The 23,057-nt window shown below is 40.8% G+C and overlaps 1 protein-coding gene across 2 annotated transcripts in view; it reads right to left on the reverse strand.

Annotated features, from left to right (window-relative positions):
- PSMD14 (proteasome 26S subunit, non-ATPase 14) overlaps positions 1-23,057 on the reverse strand; it is a 144,122-nt gene that overhangs the window by 55,980 nt on the left and 65,085 nt on the right. For both annotated transcript variants that reach the window (XM_077447590.1, XM_077447589.1), the window contains 3 exons: positions 22,842-22,961; positions 19,979-20,049; positions 9,954-10,104 (listed from right to left, as the gene is read on the reverse strand). In XM_077447590.1, the coding sequence (XP_077303716.1) occupies positions 9,954-10,104; positions 19,979-20,049; positions 22,842-22,961 (342 nt within the window). The remainder of the gene's footprint in view (positions 1-9,953; positions 10,105-19,978; positions 20,050-22,841; positions 22,962-23,057) is intronic.

Below are 23,057 nucleotides of genomic sequence, written 5' to 3' on the forward strand. Positions count from 1 at the left end.
CACCTCCTTCAGTGCCTGGGCTCTTGATGTCACTTCCCCTCGCAGGAAGGGGTCAGCTCTGCCCCCTCCCTCCTGTCAGTCATCTGGGACGCACGACAGCTCCCATATGACTGCATGGCCAATCACGGCACGCGGCGCCACTCGCGTATGTGCAGTGGGTGCCTGGCTGTGAAGCCACCGCCGGGTGCCCACAGTTAGCATGCCGGGGCTGCCAATCGGGGGGGGGGAGGGATGGGAACGAACGGGGCTTCGTTTCCCCCGCATTGCTGGACCCTGGGACAGGTAAGTGGGGAACTCTTTAACATGAAAAAATATATTTTATGCTAGATCCACTCTGAAAGCGTGTTCCAGTATAGGGCAGTGTGGGATGGGAGGTGTGAAAGGTGAAGTGTAATCCAGTAAAACTTTAGGTCTGCCTAATTTATACCACCAATAAGTTTCTTACATTCTCCAGGAACATCATTTTACTTCAAGGCTGTTAGAAAAAAAAAAAAAAAAAAAAAAAGATGCTAAATGGCTGAGCGCACCTGGAGAGTGGCTATTTTATAAAATAATAGGCAAAATGCCTTTAGAATTGCTCAGTCCCAACAATGATAAACTGCACTCGTGAAGGCAGAGGTTTTGCTATGCCAATTTATGATAGCGTGTTGGGGTGACAGTTAAATTTTGTTCATATAAATGTAACATTTCGGCTTCCCATTTACATATCACAAGTAAATATATTGTCAATACTAGAAGGCATAATAACCAGGGCCAGATGTTTGCATAGCTCACATATTCTATGGCCAAGGGCAGCAGAACAACCCAGACATCATATATTGTAGACTGTCAAAACAATACTATGTATAATGCTCCAGAGTGCCACCTTGTTGACCAGTGCAATGCAGCTATGCCTTTAATGTTGACTGTGTGGCTCTTCATTGGTGGACTACTATTCTATGTCCCAATAATTTACTACAGCCTAGAGTTATATCTTTAGCACAGCTGAGTCACAGTTAGCCTTCCCTTCTATTCATCAGTGTGGTGATGGATAGTAGGGTCAGGCAGCTGGCTGGGGTAGAAGGGGAGGGAAACAAGGAAATTCCAGTTCTCAAAAGACATGGACTGACGAAACGTGTTGGGTGGCGCTACATGCTGTGACTTCGTCACGCTCCGGGAAGTGGACCCAAAAGTGAGGTTTTGCCAGTCTGGAGTGTAATAATCACTGTGCAGTTACTCTTCCTGTATTTGTAAGTGCATTTTATTTTAATAATAAATCACTTTATTTGGATTTTACACCATGAGGAGCACTTGGACTTTTTGTCTCTCGTGTATGGACATATTGGAGACTGATCTGGGATGACTGTTGGTACCAAAATTTCCTTCTGGCTGCTGATCCTTGATAATCCTTTGTGGATTAGAACATATATTTTGCGTGTGGTTATAACACAATTCACATTTTATATTTGCAGACTAGGATGATATAAAATGTACTGCACTAATCATATCCTATATTCAAACCAGGAAATTGGTCTGGGGGCGCAGGAACTATAAACCCCACCCAGCTTAAAATAGAGACTAATGTGTTGCTTGGACTGTTCTCCAAATGGTAACAGTCACATAAACATTAAAGCAGCGCTAAAAAGGATCTTAACTATTTACTTTTGAAATAATAAAAGCTTAAATAAAAACATAAGGGTTCCTTTAAAAAGCAATGCATTTTGTGTATTTTCTTTATCCTCACAAGAACAAAAAAAAAAAGTAAAAAATTACAAGCATTTTTTTTTTTTTTTTTTTTTAAGCAGTTATTTCTCTCTCCCTCTCTAGCACCTATTGAAAAACTATATGCGTTGGAGTAGTGATTTTCCATAACAAAAGGTTTTAGGAAACATCAGCAAAAGACAGCTGTGTCTGAATAGGAGCTGCGGTCTGCAAAGCTGTCTCTATAGGTAATCCTTGAAGCTCTAGGAATCCTTTATCGTGTATAAAATAATTATTTACAAAACAATGTAAAATAAAAAAAACATTTTATTTTTTTTAAAACTGTATTCAAATTAAAAATGATCCAAAACCGTTATTCTTTCCCTTTAAAGCCAATTTCTTATGCCCCTCTGGTTATATAACAGAGACTGAAAACGACAGTTGATTTTACATGTTACATTTCATTTACCACACAAAGTAACCTGAATGCACAGTTCTGATTTGAAGTCAACCATGCCATTGTAATGTATTCTGTGATCACACAAGCATTGTTGATGTGCCAGGTGTGGAATAAGGAGGGAAAACTCTAATATCCCATCTAAACATCCTTTATCACCTGCAACAGATCGGCTATCAACTTCTTGCAAAGCTTGCTGGATATTTAAAAATTTAAGTGAACATGTGACCCTGTGAGAGCACCCCGTGTGTGTTAGTTCTGCTGCCTTGCACTGTCAGGCAGCCGCGATTGAAAAACATCATTCTTTTCCTCTGTAAGCCCCTCGACATAAAAAATTCAGGCAAATCAGACTTTTTATGCCATTTTCACTGGAAAGCACAAAGAAATGAAACCGACTCATGCCAAATGAATATCACTGAACTGCTGTGATTGTGTGCTCAGAGTTAAGACGCATGGAAATTATTTATACAATGTCAATTTCAGCCATTGAAAGAGATTCCTCAGAGTATGTGCATTTTCCTCCCATTTTCCTTTGAGATTTCATCACTCCAATTCTATTTACTAAACAACTCGGAAATACCTGTAAGTGGCAGCTCGGGTTTAACCCCCTCCTGGCTTGGCTCGCCAAAGTGTTTCAATATTTCACTGAAAAGGAATGTCTCAGCAACTTTATCATGTTTAACCTATAAAAGGTTTTAGGTAAAACAGTGGCTATTTGGTTTGTGACAATGTTAGGCCTTAGTGAGAAAATGTGTGGGACATTAAAGCAGTATTAAACACAGACGCAAACATTTATTAAACTGAAGCTTACCAATTCTTACATGTGATGGCTGCATGAAAGGGGTTGCAAAGCCAGAAGTTTTTTTTTTTTTAATCTTAAAGTGATTGTAAACGTCCTTTTTTTTTTCCTATAAAAATAACAAACACATCATACTTACCTGCTCTGTCCAGTGGATTTGCACAGAGCAGCCCAGATCCTCTTCTCGGGTCCCTCTTCAGTGCGCCTGGCCCCTCCCTCCTGTTGAATGCCCCCACAGCAAGCAGCTTGCTATGGGGGCACCAGAGACAAGTAAAGAGCTCCCTGTGACCATTCAGACACAGAGCTGGGGTTCTGCCCCACCCCCCTTCTCTCTTGAGTGGCTAACTGACTTTGATTGGGAGAGTTCCGGGCGGTCAAGACACTCCTGGGCATAGAAGGGGATCAGGTAAGTAATAGGGGGTGCTGGGGCAGCTTATGCACACAGAAGGCTTTTTATCTTACTGCATAGAATCTGACTTTACAACCCCTTAACCACTACAATACAGGGCACTTTCACCCCCTTCCTTCCCAGCCCAATTTTCAGCTTTCATCGCTCTCGCACTTTCAATGACAATTGCGCAGTCATGCTACACTGTACCCAAATGAAATTTTTATCATTTTGTTCACACAAATAGAGCTTTATTTTGGTGGTATTTATTCACGACTCCGTTTTTTATTTTTTGTATTTTAAAAGAAATCCAATGAAATCAAATTTTGTCGTAAATTTAAGCCAAAATGTATTCTGCTACATGTTTTTGGTAAAAAAAATTCCGTTAAGTGTATAATAACTGGTTTGTGTGATCACGGACATATGTACGCAAATGATCATGTACATATGTGTGCAGGTGATCACGTACATATCATTGGGACATTTTAGTGGGATATATGTGGGGGACATGTCATGTCTTTTTATTATTTGGGGACATGTCTTTTTATTATGTGGGGACATGTGTGTATTACACTAGACTGGTGATCAGTGAGTAAAAAGCTGTAAAAACAGCTCATACTCACTGATCACCAGGTGGCTGCAGCGATCTGCTCTCCTCTCCTCAGCAACGACTTCCGTGTGAGGAGAGGAGAGCCGATTGCCTAGCAACCAGCTGTTTGTTTACATCACATGACGGCTGTCATGTGATCAGGAGGGCCAATCACAGAGCCCTCCTGCCGATCCGAGATGCGCCGTGTCCGGGTGACACGAGCGCATTGGGATCGCGCCGCTGCGCGGGCACGCGTGCGATCCCCCTCCTTCTGATGGACGTTCCTGAACGTCCAGTCAGAAGGAGGCGGCTCCCACCTGGCCGTATATGTACGTTGGCCGGGTGGGAAGTGGTTAAAATGCACTTTATGCGTTAAGATAAAAAGCCCTTTTTGTGTGCAGCAGCTTCCCCAGCCCCCTAATACTTACCCAAGCCTCATCTCAATCCAGCAATGTTGCACAAGAGACTTGGCTGTCTGGGACCCTCCCTCCTCATTGGTCAAGACAGCAGTGAAGTGCCACTGGCTACCGCTGCTGTCAAAGTAAGTGAGCCAATGTGGAGGCGGGGTGGGGCCAGGCTATGGCTCCGTGTCTGAATGGACACACGGAGCTGTGGCTTGGCTCGGGTGCCCCCCCATAGCAAGCTGCTTGCTGTGGGGGATCTCAACAAGAGAGAGAGTGGCCAGGAGCGCCCAAGAGGGAGAGGAGGATGCGGGCTGCTCTGTGCAAAACCACTGCACAGAGCAGGTAAGTATAAAACGTTTTTTATTTTTAATAAAAACAAAAAACAAGAGACTTTAAAGTGTTACTAAACCCAGGCGCCTGCATTCACTATATCTGATCTCCCACAGTACACAAAACATGGAAATGGAAATACAATTATTTTAGTAAATATAAACTGCTAAATACCTTTTCACTATCTTTTCAATACTATCGGCAGTATATGGCAGTCTTGTGACTTATATCAGTGTCCGGCCGAGCACTGGTAAAAGCTTGTAGGAGGAGTTTTCATTCTACTCTTACTTTCCTATGAGGCTGCAGGACCCCTGACCCTTTGTCAGGACAGTGCTGATTGGCCCTGTGCTGCTCACATTCCCCCTCCCAAGAAAAAAAATAATATACACAAAACTGAGAATGTGCAGAATGACTCCAAAGCCTCTGTCTTATCAGGAGATGGATTGGGGACGGTTGAAAAAGGGGAGATCAGAGAAGACAGGATCAAACAGCCTTTTTACACAATGCGGAGGATTAGCCCCCTTAGGTTCCACACTGAGTATAACAAGCTTGGGTTTAGTAAGCTGTAGTTTTTCAAAAGAACAAGCTCTCTTCAGGCGATCAGGTGGATCAGTTACATTGATAACGAAAACATTTAACACTGGCAGGGGTGCCTGTGTTAAATCATCATCTTTTATTTAATACTTTTATCCCAAAAGGCCAAAAAACGAAATTATAAAGTGTTAGCTGGAGTTCAGCTTCATTTTTTGATTGTATTTAAATCTGCCCCTCCCCCCAGACTGACAATGCTGCTGTCCAAAAGGTGCCCCCTGGGCACTCTAATACTGGAGGTGCATTACTGGCCAGATCACCAGACAAAAACAGGAAAAAGCCTAAAGTAGAAAACTAAAGCAGCCACCACATCTAATGATTGGGAAGCTGCAATATATTACATTTTTTGGTTTAGGGTTTAATACCGATTGAAAATGTAATAGACAATAGAGTGAAAGCTCTGATGGTTTCAACAATGACCGACTCAAAAGAGTTGTGCCATGACTGACTCAAAAGCATTCTTAGATATGGGAACTTATGTTGATGGAAATTGTACCAAAGAAGCTGCAAGCAGTGACTTTTTGTTAAAATGAAACAAAGATATGTGATAAACTTAAAGTGAAACTTCCCCCAAAATTCATTCATATATGAAAGGAGCACCAGACCAAAAGATAACAGGCCAAAAAAATTTATTGATATTGTGTTAAGACAGCCAGCACGTTTCGCTTCCCCTTTCATCAGGGCTTCAGTTAAATATGAGAACCTTGAGTGAACTCAAAGTAAGGCTTTCCTGTTTGAATCTGTGCAGGGAAGACAATTGCTGGATTAGGATTCCTGCCCAGCAGTCTCTGCATCAGCAGTCAAAATCGGAACCCAAAAGTGGAAGTCCTGTTTGTTTAGGGGAAGTAGGTACCTGGTTTTGACAGGTACTCGCCCCCACTCCCAGTCGGATAACCATGGTGACCATTCACAAAGCACAGCCTGGCTCTTGCATGCGCAGTGATAAGCCGTCTGAAGACACAAGGCTTCACTGACGGTTTTCCCTAGTTTAAATGCCAGTGACCGGACCGAAAAATTGGCTCGGGTGAGGACAGCACTGGATCCTTGGACAGGCAAGTGTCCTTATATGAAAAGTCAGCAGCTACAGTATTTGTAGCTGCTGACTTAAATTGTTTGGGTGGAGTTTGGAGTGCCTCCTTAATGTCTATGATCTATTACATACATGAAATAGCGTAAGCCAAAAAAGGAGATGATTATTAATTCAACACAATTGTGTACGTTAGGTATGCCGTTACATCTGCTGCATTATAACTCAGCCTGTCTGTTTTTCAGATGGACCCAAGCGAGCCACCCATTGAATTCTATGGGCAGGCTGAGATGTGTCCACTGACACCCGCCTGCCATCCAATGAGATCCGCTCAAAACAGACAGATGGTGATACGTTCACCATCCGCCCAGTGGATCGGATGAAAATGAAGAGGCTGTCCGTTTTTGTCTGATCTTTCTATAGAGATCAGCGGGGCTCTGACAGGTCCGTCCCTACACAGTGAGCAGAGACGGACCTGTCATCCGCCTGCTCTGATCGATCTCCCACTCAGCTAGCGGAGTCCGCTGAGCAGATCCAACCTGTGTGAAAGGGGCGTAAAGTCAGGTAAAAGAAAAAAAACTTAAATAAATTTGAGGGAAAAAAAAAAGTATGCCTATATTTTTGTTGTTTTTTGCATATCAAGGCCAATGGATTATATATGAAAAAATACTTTAAAATGAAATACTCCATCAAAATACATATTAGAGCAGTTTACTGTACATAACACTATTAGCAAGCAAACAGTAATCCTTCAAGCACACAGTATTGACGTTTGAACATCAGTACTGGCCAAATATTCTTGTGTTTATTTTGCACAATTTTGTGTTTTTGCGTATACGTACAAACATGAGTAAAATATATTATAACTCTCAGAATACAATTTTAAAGTCATAAAATTAACCTTTTGTGTGTGTAAAAATACTAACAGACAATTCAGATTTTAATGCATTTACAACAGTTGAAAAAAAAAAAAAAAAAAAAAAAACCCTGCATGCATGCCTAAAAACTTTAGACAGCAGTGTGCAAGATGCCTAAATCTGCAAATGTACTCTTAGATTGAAGCTCTAATGAGCAGGTCCTCTGATACCTACTGTATTAAATTGAATGGTCTGCCCTCATGTTGTAAAGCGCTGCGTAAACTGTTGGGGGCTATATAAATCCTGTATAATTATAAGAATATACAGATAGCAAACATTTCCTGAATGTTCCCCAAAATCGATACATATTGTTGTATGTTCATATTACGTCTGTTTTCTGCATCGTTTAAATGAAAGTGTGATCGGCTCAAGGAGTTCCATTCATTCTAAATGGCTGTATTCACTGAAGGAACTTTCAATGTATCTTAATAAAAGCTCCACTAAATCCATTAGCCGCTATTGTCAACCTCTTTATTTACACAAAAGACAACGCTTAAAAACGCTGCACTAAAACTAATGAGGAATTATTGCATCATTCCCGACGGAAAAAACAAAAAACATCTACAAAAATTCAAAAAATAAGTAAAAAAAAAAAACATGAAAAAAATCTGTATATTTATGGTCTGTCGCAAACTACAAAATAAAGCTATAATACTGTCGTCTACAGACATGTGAACCTGGGGAGATGTCCCAACCCCAATTAGTACTCTAGTTAAGCAGAGTGATTTGGGAGTAAATCCTGACTTCTTACAATCTGGTTGTCCATTTTTCACCTGGGTGTCTAGTTTAAACATTTGCTCATTCCTTCTACAGTGCTAAAATAAAAAAAATATAAAAAAAAATTTGGACAGTAACTCACTGAATTAAAGATAGTTCTATGTTTGCACTTTGTCTTTTAATATCCAGATTGCTACAAGGATAGAAAAAATTACAGTCGGGGATTTTAGCTAAAGCAGGCCATAGATGACACGATTTTCTTTGCTGCAACCGAGGGATTCGCTCATAATCTATTGTGTTCTCCCCGGGCCAATAACCGTATCTAAAAAAAAAAAAAAAAAAAACATGCTGGCTGTACCCAAGTCAATGGATTGACTTGAGTACAATAAACCATGCCCATACATGGTTTAAATCTCGGCCGATCCCTGCTGAACTGGCCACGATTCGACAGTCTATGGCCGGATTTAATTGGGTCAAAACTGCAGATTTTCCACTGCCATTTATTTTGCGAGAACAGCACAATTTTAAAAATATAAAAGCCACTTATGCCCTGCTTTAAGCTGCCATAGAAAACTATGACCCAATGCCCCCTAGAAGATCTGCTTTAACAAATACTAGTCTTCTCAAAAGAATTGTTGCTGTTCAAGCTACCGCATGGCCTATAACCTTGCCGCACCATGTATGATTTATGGTGACAGTTGGCTCTTGCACAGATTTAATTTAGTGAATCTATTTGTGATTGCAAAACATGTCTGAAATCTCATAGCATGATAGTAATCTCAATTTACCCCGAATGTCTTCACTTTATTACTGTACAAATGACACCTCACTGATCCAATTATCTCATTCATTAATTGAAGATCTAATACCTTCCCAGCCTTTCAGAAAGTAATAATTAGTTTGCTAATATAATAATCACAACAAATAAGAGACGCCTCGGCATGTACAAAAAAACGTCCATTTTTTCCCCCCCTTCCTACAAAGTGTCGCAAACACCCAGAAATATATATATAAAAAAAGTCAGCTTGCCATCATTGCGCTTCTGCAAAAACAAAGCGTTCGCGATCGGGCTGCGGCATACAATGTTTAGCGAGATACATAATGACAGGTTATTTTAAGAGGGAAGAGAAAACTTCTGTAATAATGCATTGCGATCATTTTTATCATATCTATTATTTTACATTACAATGGAAGTGACATGTTCCAACAAGACACTTCAGCAGTATTTTAAAGCAGTAAAGCATTCAAGACAATTTCGGGAGATTGTGAGTTTTTCTAATCCACTCTCCCTGTGGCTGAGCAAAATCGAATTGCCTCTCACATTTGCAGACAGCTCTGTGAAGGTGATAATAGACCTGCACCCTGCTGTCACGAGGCAGGAAATAGGAAAATGGCATATGGGGGCTGAAGCGAAATAAAAAAAAAAAAAAAAGAACCAAACAAGAACAAAAGACAATTCAACAAAGGAAAACTACAACCCAATATGCTCTCCAAGTTAATTTCTTTTCAAATGCATTAGGCATACTTAAATCATTCATCTGCTTCTTTGGGACATAAAAAAAGAAAAAAAAAAACAATGTGCTTGTTGGGATGGTTGTCTTTAGGGAAACTTTAAAATGTAGACCAATGTAAAGAGAATTCAGAGCAGAGGGGACAAAAAAAAAAAAAAAAAGGCTATTGGGAGCATGCGATTTAGGGGTTCGGCAGATATGATTGGATAAGGACCCTGTAATCCTAAGAGACTCCAATGATACGAGTAGCCCACTTTAAAAAACACGCATCCACCCGATTAAGCGACAATGAGTTTGAGGAGCCGGCGTGTTTAAGCCGAGTTGCAGAAGCTAACATAATCGGGGAGGCAAACGAGCCCCTTGGGAGAAAAGTATTGAATTAATTGAACGCTTCAGCTCAGACACTGAAAAGAAAGAACTTTGCAACGGCGAGTGGCTAAGTACAGTGAAGCATGGAATGATTTGCAAGAGAGTAAAACGCTCGCTCGGGGCTGAGCAGTACACATTAGACAGTGCTAGCCAACAAAACAGCTTGTACCGTACCTTTCCCTTTACACTCTGAATAGGATCCACTACCACTGCTACAGCTCTTTCGGATAAGGCTTCAAAGCTCTGTTGGGTGTTGATATCGACACCGGAAAGCCAGCAACCGAAGCCGGGGTGACTGTGGTACCAACCCACCACCATCTCAGGCCTGAAACCAAAAAAATAAATTAAAAAAAAAAAAAGACCGTTCATATTCCCCAAACATAAGCCAGCTATGAAAAGAAGCATTAAGCTAACGGTATAAATTAGGACAAGGAACAGGAAATTCATTGGTGTGAATCAGGCACCATTATGAACATTCACCATAGTATCATTGTGAAAGCATGAACATGAATACGTGTGACAAAGGAGTGCTATCATTAAGGGATACACATTAGCGATGGTAGATCGTGCTTTCAGGATTTCACCCTGTTACCACACCTTCCCTGAGCCAGTTTTTACCCTTTCAGCACTTGAGTAAATATCTTCTCTTTAAATATCAATTAAACCAGCAGTACAACTAGGAACCCAGTCAAAAAGCAATTTGCACTGTTCCGCTCAGCTGCTGAGCCTTTTGCTAACATTAATTTTGAAGTTTTTTTTTTTTTTCCTTCTTCGCAGTAAAAGAATTTTGAACATGCACATGACAACTGTTGAGAGGTAAAGAATAAAACTGAATAAAAAATGATGCATGGAATTAGCATGAGCATATTTCTGTAGACAGAACGGTTTACTAATAAAGCAATTAAGACTAGTCCTGACGACTTCCCCTCTCAAAAAATTAAATGAAAAAAAAAAAAGGCATTGAGGGTTTATTAAACTTACTAATAATGAGAATTGGCTGGGCAATGCAATATAGTGACTGTGGGACATAAGCTGAGAGGGGTGATACTGCAGCAGAGTGGAGGAAAAAAAAAACAAGTAATATGTCTTCAAACCATTAATTCTTTTGTTTTTTATTATTTTTAATTCAATTGACCAGAAGAGTGGCCGCAAAATTTTGCCAACAAGCTTTTTAAAAAAAAAAAAAAAAAAAAAAAAAAAAAAAAAAAAACGTATTGGTCACTATGGGTAATTTTCCTCCAGTTCTGTATGAAACAAATCACTATGTGGTGTCATACAGTGCCTTGAAAAAGTATTCATAGCCCTTGAAATTTTCCCCATTTTGTCATGTTACAACCAAAAACGTAAATGTATTTTATTGGGATTTTTTGTGATAGATCAACACAAAGTGGCACATAATTGTAAAGTAGAAGGGACATGATAAATGGTTTTAATTTTTTTTTACAAATATGTGAAAAGTGTAGCGTGTATTTGTATTTAGCCCCCCAGAGTCAATACTTTGTAGAACCACCTTTCACTGCAATTACAGCCGTGCAGTGTTTATATTCTGCCACACATAGCGTTTTGCTTTTAGGCCAAAAGTTACATTTTGGTCTCATATGACCAAAACACCTTCCACATGTTTGCTGTGTCCCCCACATGGCTTCTCGCAAACAGGCTTTCTTATGGCTTTCTTCTTGCCACTCTTCCATAAAGGCCAGATTTGTGGAGTGCACAACTAATAGTTGTCCTGTGGACAGATTCTCCCACCTGAGCTGGTGATCTCTACAGCTCCTTCAGAGATACCATGGGCCTCTTGGCTGCTTCTCTGATTAATGCTCTCCTTGCCCAGCCTGTCAGTTTAGCTGGACGGCCATGACTTTGTAGGTTTCAGTTATGCCATACCCTTTCCATTTTCGGATGATGGATTGAACAGTGCTCTGTAAGATTTCAAAGCTTGGGATATTATTTTATAACCTAACCCTGCTTTAAACTTCTCCACAACTTTATCCCTGATCTGTCTGGTGCGTTCCTTGGCCTTCACTAAGGTTCTCCAACAAACCTCTGATGGCTTCACAGAACAGTTGTATTTATATGGAGATTACATTACACACAGGTGGACTCTATTTACTAATTAGGTGACTTCTGGAGGCAATTGGTTCCACTAGATTTTAGTTCGGGTTACCGGAGTAAAGGGGGCTCAATACAATTACACGTCACACTTCAGATATTTATTGTAAAATGGTTTTGAAAAACAATTATTTTCCTTCCACTTCACAATTATGTGCCACTTTGTGTTGGTCTATCACATAAAAACCCAATAAAATACATTTACATTTTTGGTTGTAACATGAGAAAATATGGAAAATGTCAAGGGGTATGAATACTTTTTAAAAGGCACTGTAGATATGCAAGAAGCAGATGACCTCAATAATGACACTACAATTCCCAGCATAATTTACTAAGCTTTGGAGAATCATGGGTTTCCTATACAGATTGAATAAACTAACCATGGAAGAATTTATTTTACAGGGAATTATTCTCAAAAACCGTGGATGATTCCTGAGGGTAATTGAACCCCTAAAAAGCTTTTTAGAAGGAAAAGAAAAGCTATAATTCACAACCCAAAAGTGTAAAGGTGTACGTTTACCCATTTTCCTGTAGTTCTGTATGGAGTAGGGAAGGTTTAGATCCCCTAGGCCAGTGATGGCGAACCTTGGCACCCCAGATGTTTTGGAACTACATTTCCCATGATGCTCAGCTACATTGCAGAGTGCCTGAGCATCATGGGAAATGTAGTTCCAAAACATCTGGGGTGCCAAGGTTCGCCATCACTGCCCTAGGCTATTCATATACTTTATTAGGCAATAGTATTAAAAGCACAGTTATTGGTTTGAAACGGTCTGCCCTCTGGTACCAAGAGGTATCCTTTTGGCTGTGCTGGCTTCTAGAATGCAGTTGGAATTTTGGGATCTCCCACTATATAGAAGAATTTACAGTATACACAGTGCCTTGCGAAAGTATTCGGCCCCCTTGAACTTTTCAACCTTTTGCCACATTTCAGGCTTCTAACATAAAGATATAAAATTTTTATTTTTTGTGAAGAATCACCAACAAGTGGGACACAATTGTGAAGTGGAACGAAATCTATTGGATTTTTGAAACTTTTTTAACGAATAAAAAAATGAAAAGTGGGGCGTGCAAAATTATTCGGCCCCCTTGCGTTAATACTTTGTAGAGCCACCTTTTGCTGCGATTACAACTGCAAGTCGCTTGGGGTATGTCTCTATCAGTTTTGCACATCGAGAGACTGAAATTCTTGCCCATTCTTCCTTGCAAAACAGCTTGAGCTCAGTGAGGTTGGATGGAGCGCGTTTGTGAACAGCAGTTTTCAGCTCTTTCCACAGATTCTCAATTGGATTCAGGTCTGGACTTTGACTTGGCCATTCTAACACCTGGATACCTTTATTTGTGAACCATTCCTTTGTAGATTTTGCTGTATGTTTGGGATCATTGTCTTGTTGGAAGATAAATCTCTGTCCCAGTTTCAGGTCTTTTGCAGACTCCCACAGGTTTTCATCCAGAATGGTCCTGTATTTGGCTGCATCCATCTTCCCCTCAATTTTAACCATCTTCCCTGTCCCTGCTGAAGAAAAGCAGGCCCAAACCATGATGCTGCCACCACCATGTTTGACAGTGGGGATGGTGTGTTGAGGGTGATGAGCTGTGTTGCTTTTACGCCAAACATATCGTTTTGCATTGTGGGCAAAAAGTTTGATTTTGGTTTCATCTGACCAGAGCACCTTCTTCCACATGTTTGGTGTGTCTCCCAGGTGGCTTGTGGCAAACTTTAGACGAGACTTTTTATGGATATCTTTGAGAAATGGCTTTCTTCTTGCCACTCTTCCATAAAGGCCAGATTTGTGCAGTGTACGACTGATTGTTGTCCTATGGACAGACTCTCCCACCTCAGCTGTAGTTCTCTGCAGTTCATCCAGAGTGATCATGGGCCTCTTGGCTGCATCTCTGATCAGTCTTCTCCTTGTCTGAGCTGAAAGTTTAGAGGGACGGCCAGGTCTTGGTAGATTTGCAGTGGTCTGATACTCCTTCCATTTCAAAATGATCGCTTGCACAGTGCGCCTTGGGATGTTTAAAGCTTGGGAAATCTTTTTGTATCCAAATCTGGCTTTAAACTTCTCCACAACAGTATTACGGACCTGCCTGGTGTGTTCCTTGGTCTTCCTGATGCTCTCTGCGCTTTCAACAGAACCCCAAGACCATCACAGAGCAGGTGCATTTATACAGAGACTTGATTACACACAGGTGGATTATTTTTATCACCATCAGTCATTTAGGACAACATTGGATCATTCAGAGATCCTCGCTGAACTTCTGGAGTGAAATTGCTGCACTGAAAGTAAAGGGGCCGAATAATTTTGCACGCACCACTTTTCAGTTTTTTTATTTGCTAAAAAAGTTTAAATTATCCAATAGATTTCGTTCCACTTCACAATTGTGTCCCACTTGTTGGTGATTCTTCACAAAAAATTAAAATTTTATATCTTTATGTTTGAAGCCTGAAATGTGGCAAAAGGTTGAAAAGTTCAAGGGGGCCCGAATACTTTCGCAAGGCACTGTATCACATATCCCAACTCCCCATAAGAAGGTAATAGAATTGGAGCCTGCAAACCAAAGATGCCATGTGCCCCAGGTCAGAAATTCTAGCATAATGGGTATATCCTAACTATTCTGAATCTAAATCGGATTTATTTTTATGAAAAAGTAAAACATTAGACAAAGGCGTTGCTGTGGACGTGGTATACTTGGATTTTGCAAAAGCGTTTGACACAGTTCCCCACCCACACACTAATGTGTAAGGTAAAGTCTACAGACTTGGATAAATCAGTTTGTAAATGGATAGAAAACTGGCTAAAAGACCATATTCAGAAAGTAGCTGTTAACAATTCATACTCTGAATAGTCTAGGGTTGTTGTAGTGGTTTAGCCCAAGGATCAGTTAAGACACTTACTTACTTTTTAATATTTTTATAAATTATATAGGGTCTGGCATTAAAAGTACAATTTCAGTCTTTGCAGATGACACCAAGCTATGCAGTGGAATAACGTCCTTACAGGATGTCTCCAACTTACAAACCGACCTCAGTGCTCAGTTTAATTGGGCAACTATGTGGCAAATGAGGATTGATGTTGATAAAATGTAAAGTTATGCACTTGGGGCTAAGAATATGCATGCATCATGCATACTAGGGGGAGTACAACTGGGTGAATCAATGGTGGAGGAGGATCTGGGTGTTCTGCTAGATCATAAACTTAATAATGGCATGTAAACGCCAATTAGCGGTTTCCAAAGCAAGTAAAGTCCTTTCTTGTATTGAGAGGTAATCTCACAGCGAGTACTATTTTTATTTAAATTTTTTAACATTTTTTTTATTATCGTTTATATATACACAATGGAGGGTTGAGTGGACTTTTTTTTTTTTATATAGTTTACAATGCTCAGTTATGAATGGGCAGAGTCAGTTACTTTGTCCATTCAAAAATAGAAGAAGCTGGTAAATTACATATAGCGGCTCCTTCCTCCACTCTCCATCCTGACAGATCTGGGACAGGGGAGGGCGGAAGAGCAGAGGGGGACCGGGGGACACGGGGGGGAATCGGAGGAGCAAAGGGAGGAGCGCACAGAGGAGGACATGGTGGGGGGGGGGGGGGGACTGGAGGACACAAAGGGGGACTGGACTGGAGCACATGGAGGAGGACATGGAGGGGGACCAGAGGAGGATACAGGAGACAGTCAGGGAAGATCAGTGCAGTGATGGGGGGGCGAGTTACAAGCACCGATCTACCTGTGTGGCTTTCAATAAAGCAGCTAAAAGCCGCGGGGTGCAGGGAGAGGAGACGTGGCCGTCAGCTGCTTTATGGAAAGCCACACAGGCTCAAGCATCGGAGCATTTGCATGAGTACAAGTACTAGTATTGGTGCAACCCTAAACGCTACACTAGTATATATACACTTTTTTTTTAGATTTGGTGTCGGCAGCTTTATTTTGACATTCTCCAGCACAGAATTAATCTTTATTTTTATTTTTTTCTATACATTATAATGCACATTTTAGGTCTGAAGATTAATAATTAAAAAAAAACGTTTTTCAGACTCTGAAGAATAAAACAGAGGCAGCTGCAATTTTTATCTTCTACAATATTTGCACAATTGTTTATCAAACACATATTTTCCATAAAAAATAAACGGACATTGATTTTAGTGCACAAAAACACAATATTACCCAATTTTTTTAGTAAAATATAAAAGATGAGGTTGCAACAAGCAAATACAAAACATGTCAAACCTCAAAACTGTGCATGCCTGTAGACTGCGAAAAACTAAAATATCCAAAATTGTCTTATGCCAATCACAGGTTTTAAAGTTAACCATGATGTGTAATTTTAAGACCTTTAGTTTTTGTAATTTAAGTTTATTGCTATCACTTTAATTAATAAAATGGTTGGTCAGAAAAGAGAGGGCACCATGCAGCAGTGCAGAAGGGTAAAGATTTCCAACTATTGCGGAGCACCCCTTATTACTCATTCCCCAAAAACATTAATATATTAAAGCGGAGGTTCACACAAAAAAGGAACCTCCACTTTTCCGACATGCGCCCCCCCCCCCTTCCGGTGTCACATTTAGCACCTTTCAGGGGGAGGGGGCTGTAGATACCTCTATAATACAGGTATTTGCACCCACTTCCGAGCATAGATATCTGCAGAATCTGCGGGTATCTATGCCATTATGCCACTTCCTGTAGCCGCCACTCCCCCCCCCCGCTGTCTGCTGGGAAACAAAGGTCCCAGAGACAGCAAGGACCATCCGTATTGCGCACACAACTCGCGCATTCGCACTAGGGAACTGGGAAGTGAGGCCACAAGGCTTCACTTCCTGATTCCGTTACCGAAGATGGCGGCGGCAGCACCGGAGAGCTGCGTGAGAGATTGGCTTTCGGGTGCCGACATCGCAGGCATGCTGGAAAGGTAAGTGTCCTTATTTTAAAAGTCAGCAGCTGCGGTATTTGTAGCTGCTGACTTTTAAAATAAAGTTTTTTGGCAGAACTCCGCTTTAAAAAAATAAATAATAAATAAAAAATTGGACAATCCACATTGTTCTAGAGATCGCTCATTACAAACCATATTGGAGACCCATGAACGCATATATGCGGTAACCGCAATTTAGGCTCACTCGCCATGTTGCTGCATATAAGAAAACAGTAAACAAATCTCTTGCGATGTAAATCCACCACCAGTCTTGTCGTCCATAAATGAAAATCCAGAGTCAATCAAAACACGTTGCCCCAGAGGATGTTTCTCTGTTGCAAAAGTGCAGCATACTGACAGATCCAGGACTGTTGTCATGTGACAAACTACTTCTACTACTACTCATCACTAGTTTCTTACTGCAGAAACTGGGGATTTATAATTTGATCACAGCAGAGTGACTATCAATATTGCGGGTTGCTGTGATTGACATGGGGGTCTACATGACTGAAGAAGTGATTAAAAATGGATTTAAAGTTTCAGACTTTTTAAACACATTTTTTTTAGAAGGACTTCTTCATTGTGTGGGTGTCTATTATTTAAACACCACCGCCAACGTTTAGGTTGGATTCAAACAGAAGGTGTGAAAAATGTGTTCCTTGCAAAAAGGGTGCTTTATCCAATATACAATATAAAACAGAACCAAGTACAAAAAAAGTACCGCTACTTTAGCTGAAGAAAATTTCCTTCTTCTCCTTGCGCCACACAAGCTGAAGGTAGCACCAACACCCCTACTTTTCCCAAAGCAGCAAAAGTCCCTGGCGCAAGTAACTTTCAGCAGAAGAAAATTAGTCTTCAGCAGAGAAAATCCTGCAGCATGAGAGGCAAGTAAACAAAAAAGAAAATTGCTCAATTGCCCCATCAACACAGTCAGTGATGGTGTTGATGGGGGAATCCCTCCCACAGAGTCACCCCGGGAAACCACAATTACTACTGCTAGCAGTTATAATAAACGTAATAATACCAAAATAATTGCCTGTAAAATCGGACAGGCTGGTTGTACATTCAATCAATCAACTCGGGTACATGCAGCCCGTTCATACATGGTCCCTGCTGAACTGGCCCAGATTCAAACCATCTATGGCCGGTTTTAAAATCTTCCTCTCTGGCTTGTAGAAAAACGTTGGCCGGGCTGGGGTTATATGATGTCCTTCAGAACAAGCCGCTTGTGCGTGTAAGTAGAGAAGAGCCGATAAGCAGCCCTCCTTACAGCGGGGGTCTGCACTGATTATCAGTGCTGCCCCATCATTGATCCATGATATTGCCCACCAGTGGGCACAGGTTGCAAGAAAGAAACTCGCTCCATCTATAGCCAACTTAAGTCAAAACTTTGAGTTTTATTTCTTTTTTTATTTTAGAGTATGGAATTGTTAGGACCTGGTCAACAAGATTTCATTTCCTTTTCTAGAGACAAAACAGGAGGAATAAGGAGACCTTTCCAAATGGGAGGATAAACCATCCTGGTTGTCATCTGCATTTTTTTTTTTTTTTTTGGTGCACACAAATTTAAAGCTCGACATGTTGTATATTTATTCATCGCAACCTCATCTTTTATATTTTACCAAAAACGGGTAATATATTGTGTTTTTGTGCCCTGAAATTAACTTAAAGGATAAGTTCACCTTTTATAACGAGTTACATCTGTATTCAGGGTGTAACTGCTGCAGCTACCCCAACGCCCTCCCAACACCCTGCTGTGACAGCAGGCCAGGGATCTTCTCCCCATGTCACAATTTAACCACATCAGTACAGGGCACTTACACCCCTTTCCTGACCAGGCCATTTTTCAGCTTTCAGTGTTTACACTTTGAATGACAATTGTGCGGTCATGCTACACTGTCACCATGTGAAAATATTATAATTTTCTTCACACCAATAGAGCTTTCTTTTGGTGGTATTTAATCACTCCTTTTTTCTTTTTTCCTAAAAATAAATAACCAAAAAATTAGAAAAAAAAAAAGTTTCTTAGTTTCTGTCAGTAAATTTTGTAAATAAGTAATTTTTCACCTTCACTGATGGGCGGTGAAGAGAGGACACTGATTAGGTGGCACGACTATGCCGCACTTATGGGCACTGAAGGGTGGCACTGGGCACAGATAAGCAGCACTGGTGGGCACAGAAGTGTCACGGATAGGCGGCACTGATGGGCAGCTGTGATGAGCATTGATGGGCAGCAGTGATGGGCATTACTGATAGCCAGCACTGAATGGCATCACTAATGGCCAGTGATGTGGGCACTGATTGCTGACAGTAGTGGGCAATCATTGCTGGTACTGATGGGCACTAAATTGTAATCATCAGTGCCCCGATTACATATTTAGCTGTCCCCTCTGAGAAGATGCCGCCAATCGGCTCTTCTCTCCTCACACTCTGTCAATGTCATCATCTCCATGCTTACATGTGACCAGCTGTGACTGGACACAGCCGATCGCATGGTTAAAGAGCCGCGGCATATGACATCCACCCAGAATGAGAGCTGCACTGCCCAGCCATCATTTGATGGTGGGCGAGGGTGGCAAGTGATTTAAAAAAAAAAAATAAAAAAGACACACCAATGTGGGGCTCCGCCCCACACAGCTGCATCTTTCATTCACAGAGTTTTGTGACTAGGAAACTACAACTACTCTCGCCTTTGCAGCTGTTGGCTTGTAGTTCTCAATGAACTACCACAGCGCTGTTGAGCACTCTACGTAGTTCCTTGATGCTTCCTGTCAGTGTGTAACTGCCTGTCTGTATGATGTACCAGCCCTGCATACTTTACAGGGCCACCAATAAAAAAAAAAAAAAAAATAATAAATGCACATTTTTTTTTACCTGCAAAAAGGTGTATTTTTTTATTTATTTTTTGAAAAGGTGAACTTATCTTTTAACTATATATTTTTTTTTAATTATGCACGAGAAAACATTGCACAAATATTGTGACACATAAATTGGAACTACTACGGTTCCATTTTATTCCCTAAAGTCTATAATGTATGTAGGGTATAGAATGTTTCTCCGTTTTAACTAATCGTCAGGCCTAAAATTAGATTTCAAATGTGTGTAAAAAAAAACAAAACATGAAAGCGGCACTGGCAGCAGAAGGGTTATAATCCATGGTTCAAAAGCAATGTCTTACCTTCCAGTCTGTTTCAACATGTCCAACATTTTGGCTTGAAACACGGGATCCACTGCTTCCACACTAACACCCTATAAGACACAAATTACACCAATTAACCCTAGATTTTTATTTGGGTGAGAAGGAACTACACAACATGATTTTACAATTTTTTAAAATAAATCAACATTCAAATAATGAAAATATGCCCAATTTATCTCAATATTTGCAGCAGGGGATGATAGTTGCAAACCAAGCTGTTCAGATAGTGAATGGTAAGGGTTATTGCTGTTACAAAACAAGACACAGAACTGTTAAAGGAAGCAGGATTCATCTTCTAAAATCAAGTTAATTAGCAAATGGAGCAATTTGTGACAAACATGACAGTTTTGTAGAAAGCCTACACAGTTATGAGTAAGGCCAATCCAAACATTAGCGATGGCATTATGGAAAAGGCAGTTTAAGCTGCACAAAATATATTTCATGAAAATTCCCGAAGAGCAGCTAAACTCAGAGCCATGCCTAAGAACAAACCAAAAAAAACAAAAAATTGCAACAATATTTCTGGTACTGTTAAGTGCTAAATCATGTAAGGGTATTAATCTAATTATTTTTTTTTTTGTGATTGAAACTTAAAAAATGTTTTTCAAAATGTGAATTTAGGTCTACTATAAATACTTAAAAATCGAGATCTATAATATATTTCAGAAGTGGTCAAGCCTGCCCAAATTCACTGAGTGTTTGGAAAGCAAGAAAAAAAAAAAAAAAAAAAAAAAAAAAAAAAAAAAAAAAACACAAAAAACAGGAGGTAGACATTTTTAACATTTCTATACTTCCATGTTAATACTTTTCAGGCATATGGCAAATGACAAAGTATGAGAGCCACAGATGCTGAGAAAAAGCAGCCTCAACAATTTTACTTTAAGTACAACTTCAAGCATCATTGAAATTGCTTCCCCCCAGATCCCTCCAAATGAACATTGAACGCTCTTTATTTAGCTGAAAATAGTTTTTTTTAGGAATGTAATCTAGCAGTAACTTGACAACTCTAGTTCCATTCATCTTTTTTAAGCACATTTGGCTTGAAAAAGAGCATTAGTTTGAAACTGGTTGCTGCATTGCTTGATGTGATATGCATCATTACTGTATTTGGACCTACATGTAAAAGTGAGCAATCATATCTGCACTCCACAACCCTTATATATAATTTTAATTATACACACACATACATACAGTATCTAACAGAAGTGAGTTTGTGTGTGGCCGCATTATTTCCCAGCACTGCCTTAACCCTCTTGGGCATGGAGTTAACCAGAGCTTCACAGGTTGACACCGGAGTCCTCTTCCACTTCTCCATGATGACATCAAGGAGCTGGTGGGTGTTAAAGAGATCTTGCACTCCTCCACCTCCCTTTTGAGGATGCCCCACAAATGCTCAATAGGGTTTAGGTCTGGAGACATGCTTGCCCAGTCCATCAACTTGACCCTCAGCTTCTTTAGCAAGGCAGTTGTTGTCTTAGAGGTGTGTTTTGGGCTGTGCTCTGTTTGTCCATTGACAGGATCAAGCCCACACGAATACCCCCACAGCAAGCAGCTTGCTATGGGGACACTCAGCAGGGGGTAGAAGCCAGGAGTGCCAGCAGGGGACCTGATAAAAGGATTGCAGCTGCTTATTGCATAGAGCAGGTATTAAACATTTATTATTTGAAAAACTATTTTTCCCCTTTATCATTTACTTATGGCTTTATGCAAACTGGGCTTAGGTTTTTTTCCATACTTATCTATCTATTCCATACTTATATAGCTTATTATTAAGTGGATGTTGCATCTGTCCCCCTGCCGGCTCTAAGGCTGAGAACCTAGCGTTCAATCATCGCTGATCGGTGCTAGATGAGCAGAAAGCTGGTAACTGTCAGTCACCCCTGTCTGCTCTGCCCCCCCCCCTCACTTACTGGAGTGCTGGGCTGTGGAGGGGGCGGCTAGCTCAGGCTTTCAGCAGCTCACCTGGGTGCTGGTCCAGGTATGTGGGAGGATGCCGACCATATGGTTGTGATATTTCCCCAGCCTTGACCTGCTCTGTGACATCAGCCCGCTGTGTGCTGAAAACAAGTCACAGGAGTGAAAAACAAACTGTACTCCTGTGATCCACAGGAGAAGTACAGCCTAAGGAGAAGTTCAACCTGAACTCATTTGGCTGGGCTCCTCCTATGGATCACAGGAGTGCAATTCGTTTTGCACTCCTGTGACCCATTTTCAGCAGAGAGCGGTCTGAATTCAACTCTCTGCTGACGTCACTGGAATCAGTCCAGGCACCACGTCATCACAACAAAGTCTGGACCTGCCAGGTGCCTGGACTGATGCCTGTCTCAGCCTCTCAATGAGCCTCTGAGAGACTGAGATGTCCGCTCCCTGCCCCTCCACAGCTCAGCGCACCAGTGAGCACGAGGGGTGGCAGAGTGGAGAGCTGCTGACGGGGGAAAAAAAATAAAAAATCATTGTTAGCGCGTTCAGGAGAGGAGCTTTTGGGCAGGAAGTAATGCAGAAAGCACATAAACGCTAGACAAGTTCAGGAGTGTTTGCCTGTTATTTCATTTTAATTGCCAGTATATCTTATTATGGCCAATGGAATAGAATAGTGCACAAACATATGTGCAATATGCAGATATTACTGAATTTTTTTAAGCAGCTTTCCTCCTTTTAGGAGAAAGGGCATTCAGAAGAGCTGAGCACTTACACTCAGTGTGCAAGAGACCTAAAGGAAAGTCTCCCCAATGGGACAGACAGGAAAAAAAATTCAGATGTTCCATTTCCCTGTAAAAAGGGTAATGCCAATATTTAGCGCATATACAAAAGAAATAAAATGCCGTAAACGTAAAAGACTTACGGTTCCAGACTGAGGCATGGCAAACACATCAATAACTCTGACTGTGTAATCATCCACAAACTCCCCCAGCATCAGTCCCATCACTTCCATGGGGACACCAGCCCGGCCATGCTTTAACATCTAGAATAAGGAGGAAAACCATTAATACAAAAGACTTGCGTACTCCAGGGAAAATGTGAGGTCAATGGAATTTCACCACTAATCATAGAATCCACA

Source organism: Lithobates pipiens, unplaced genomic scaffold (assembly GCF_037356315.1).
Source record: "Lithobates pipiens isolate NorthernLeopardFrog02 unplaced genomic scaffold, aLitPip1_a1.2 Scaffold_22, whole genome shotgun sequence".
Lineage (NCBI taxonomy): Eukaryota > Metazoa > Chordata > Amphibia > Anura > Ranidae > Lithobates > Lithobates pipiens.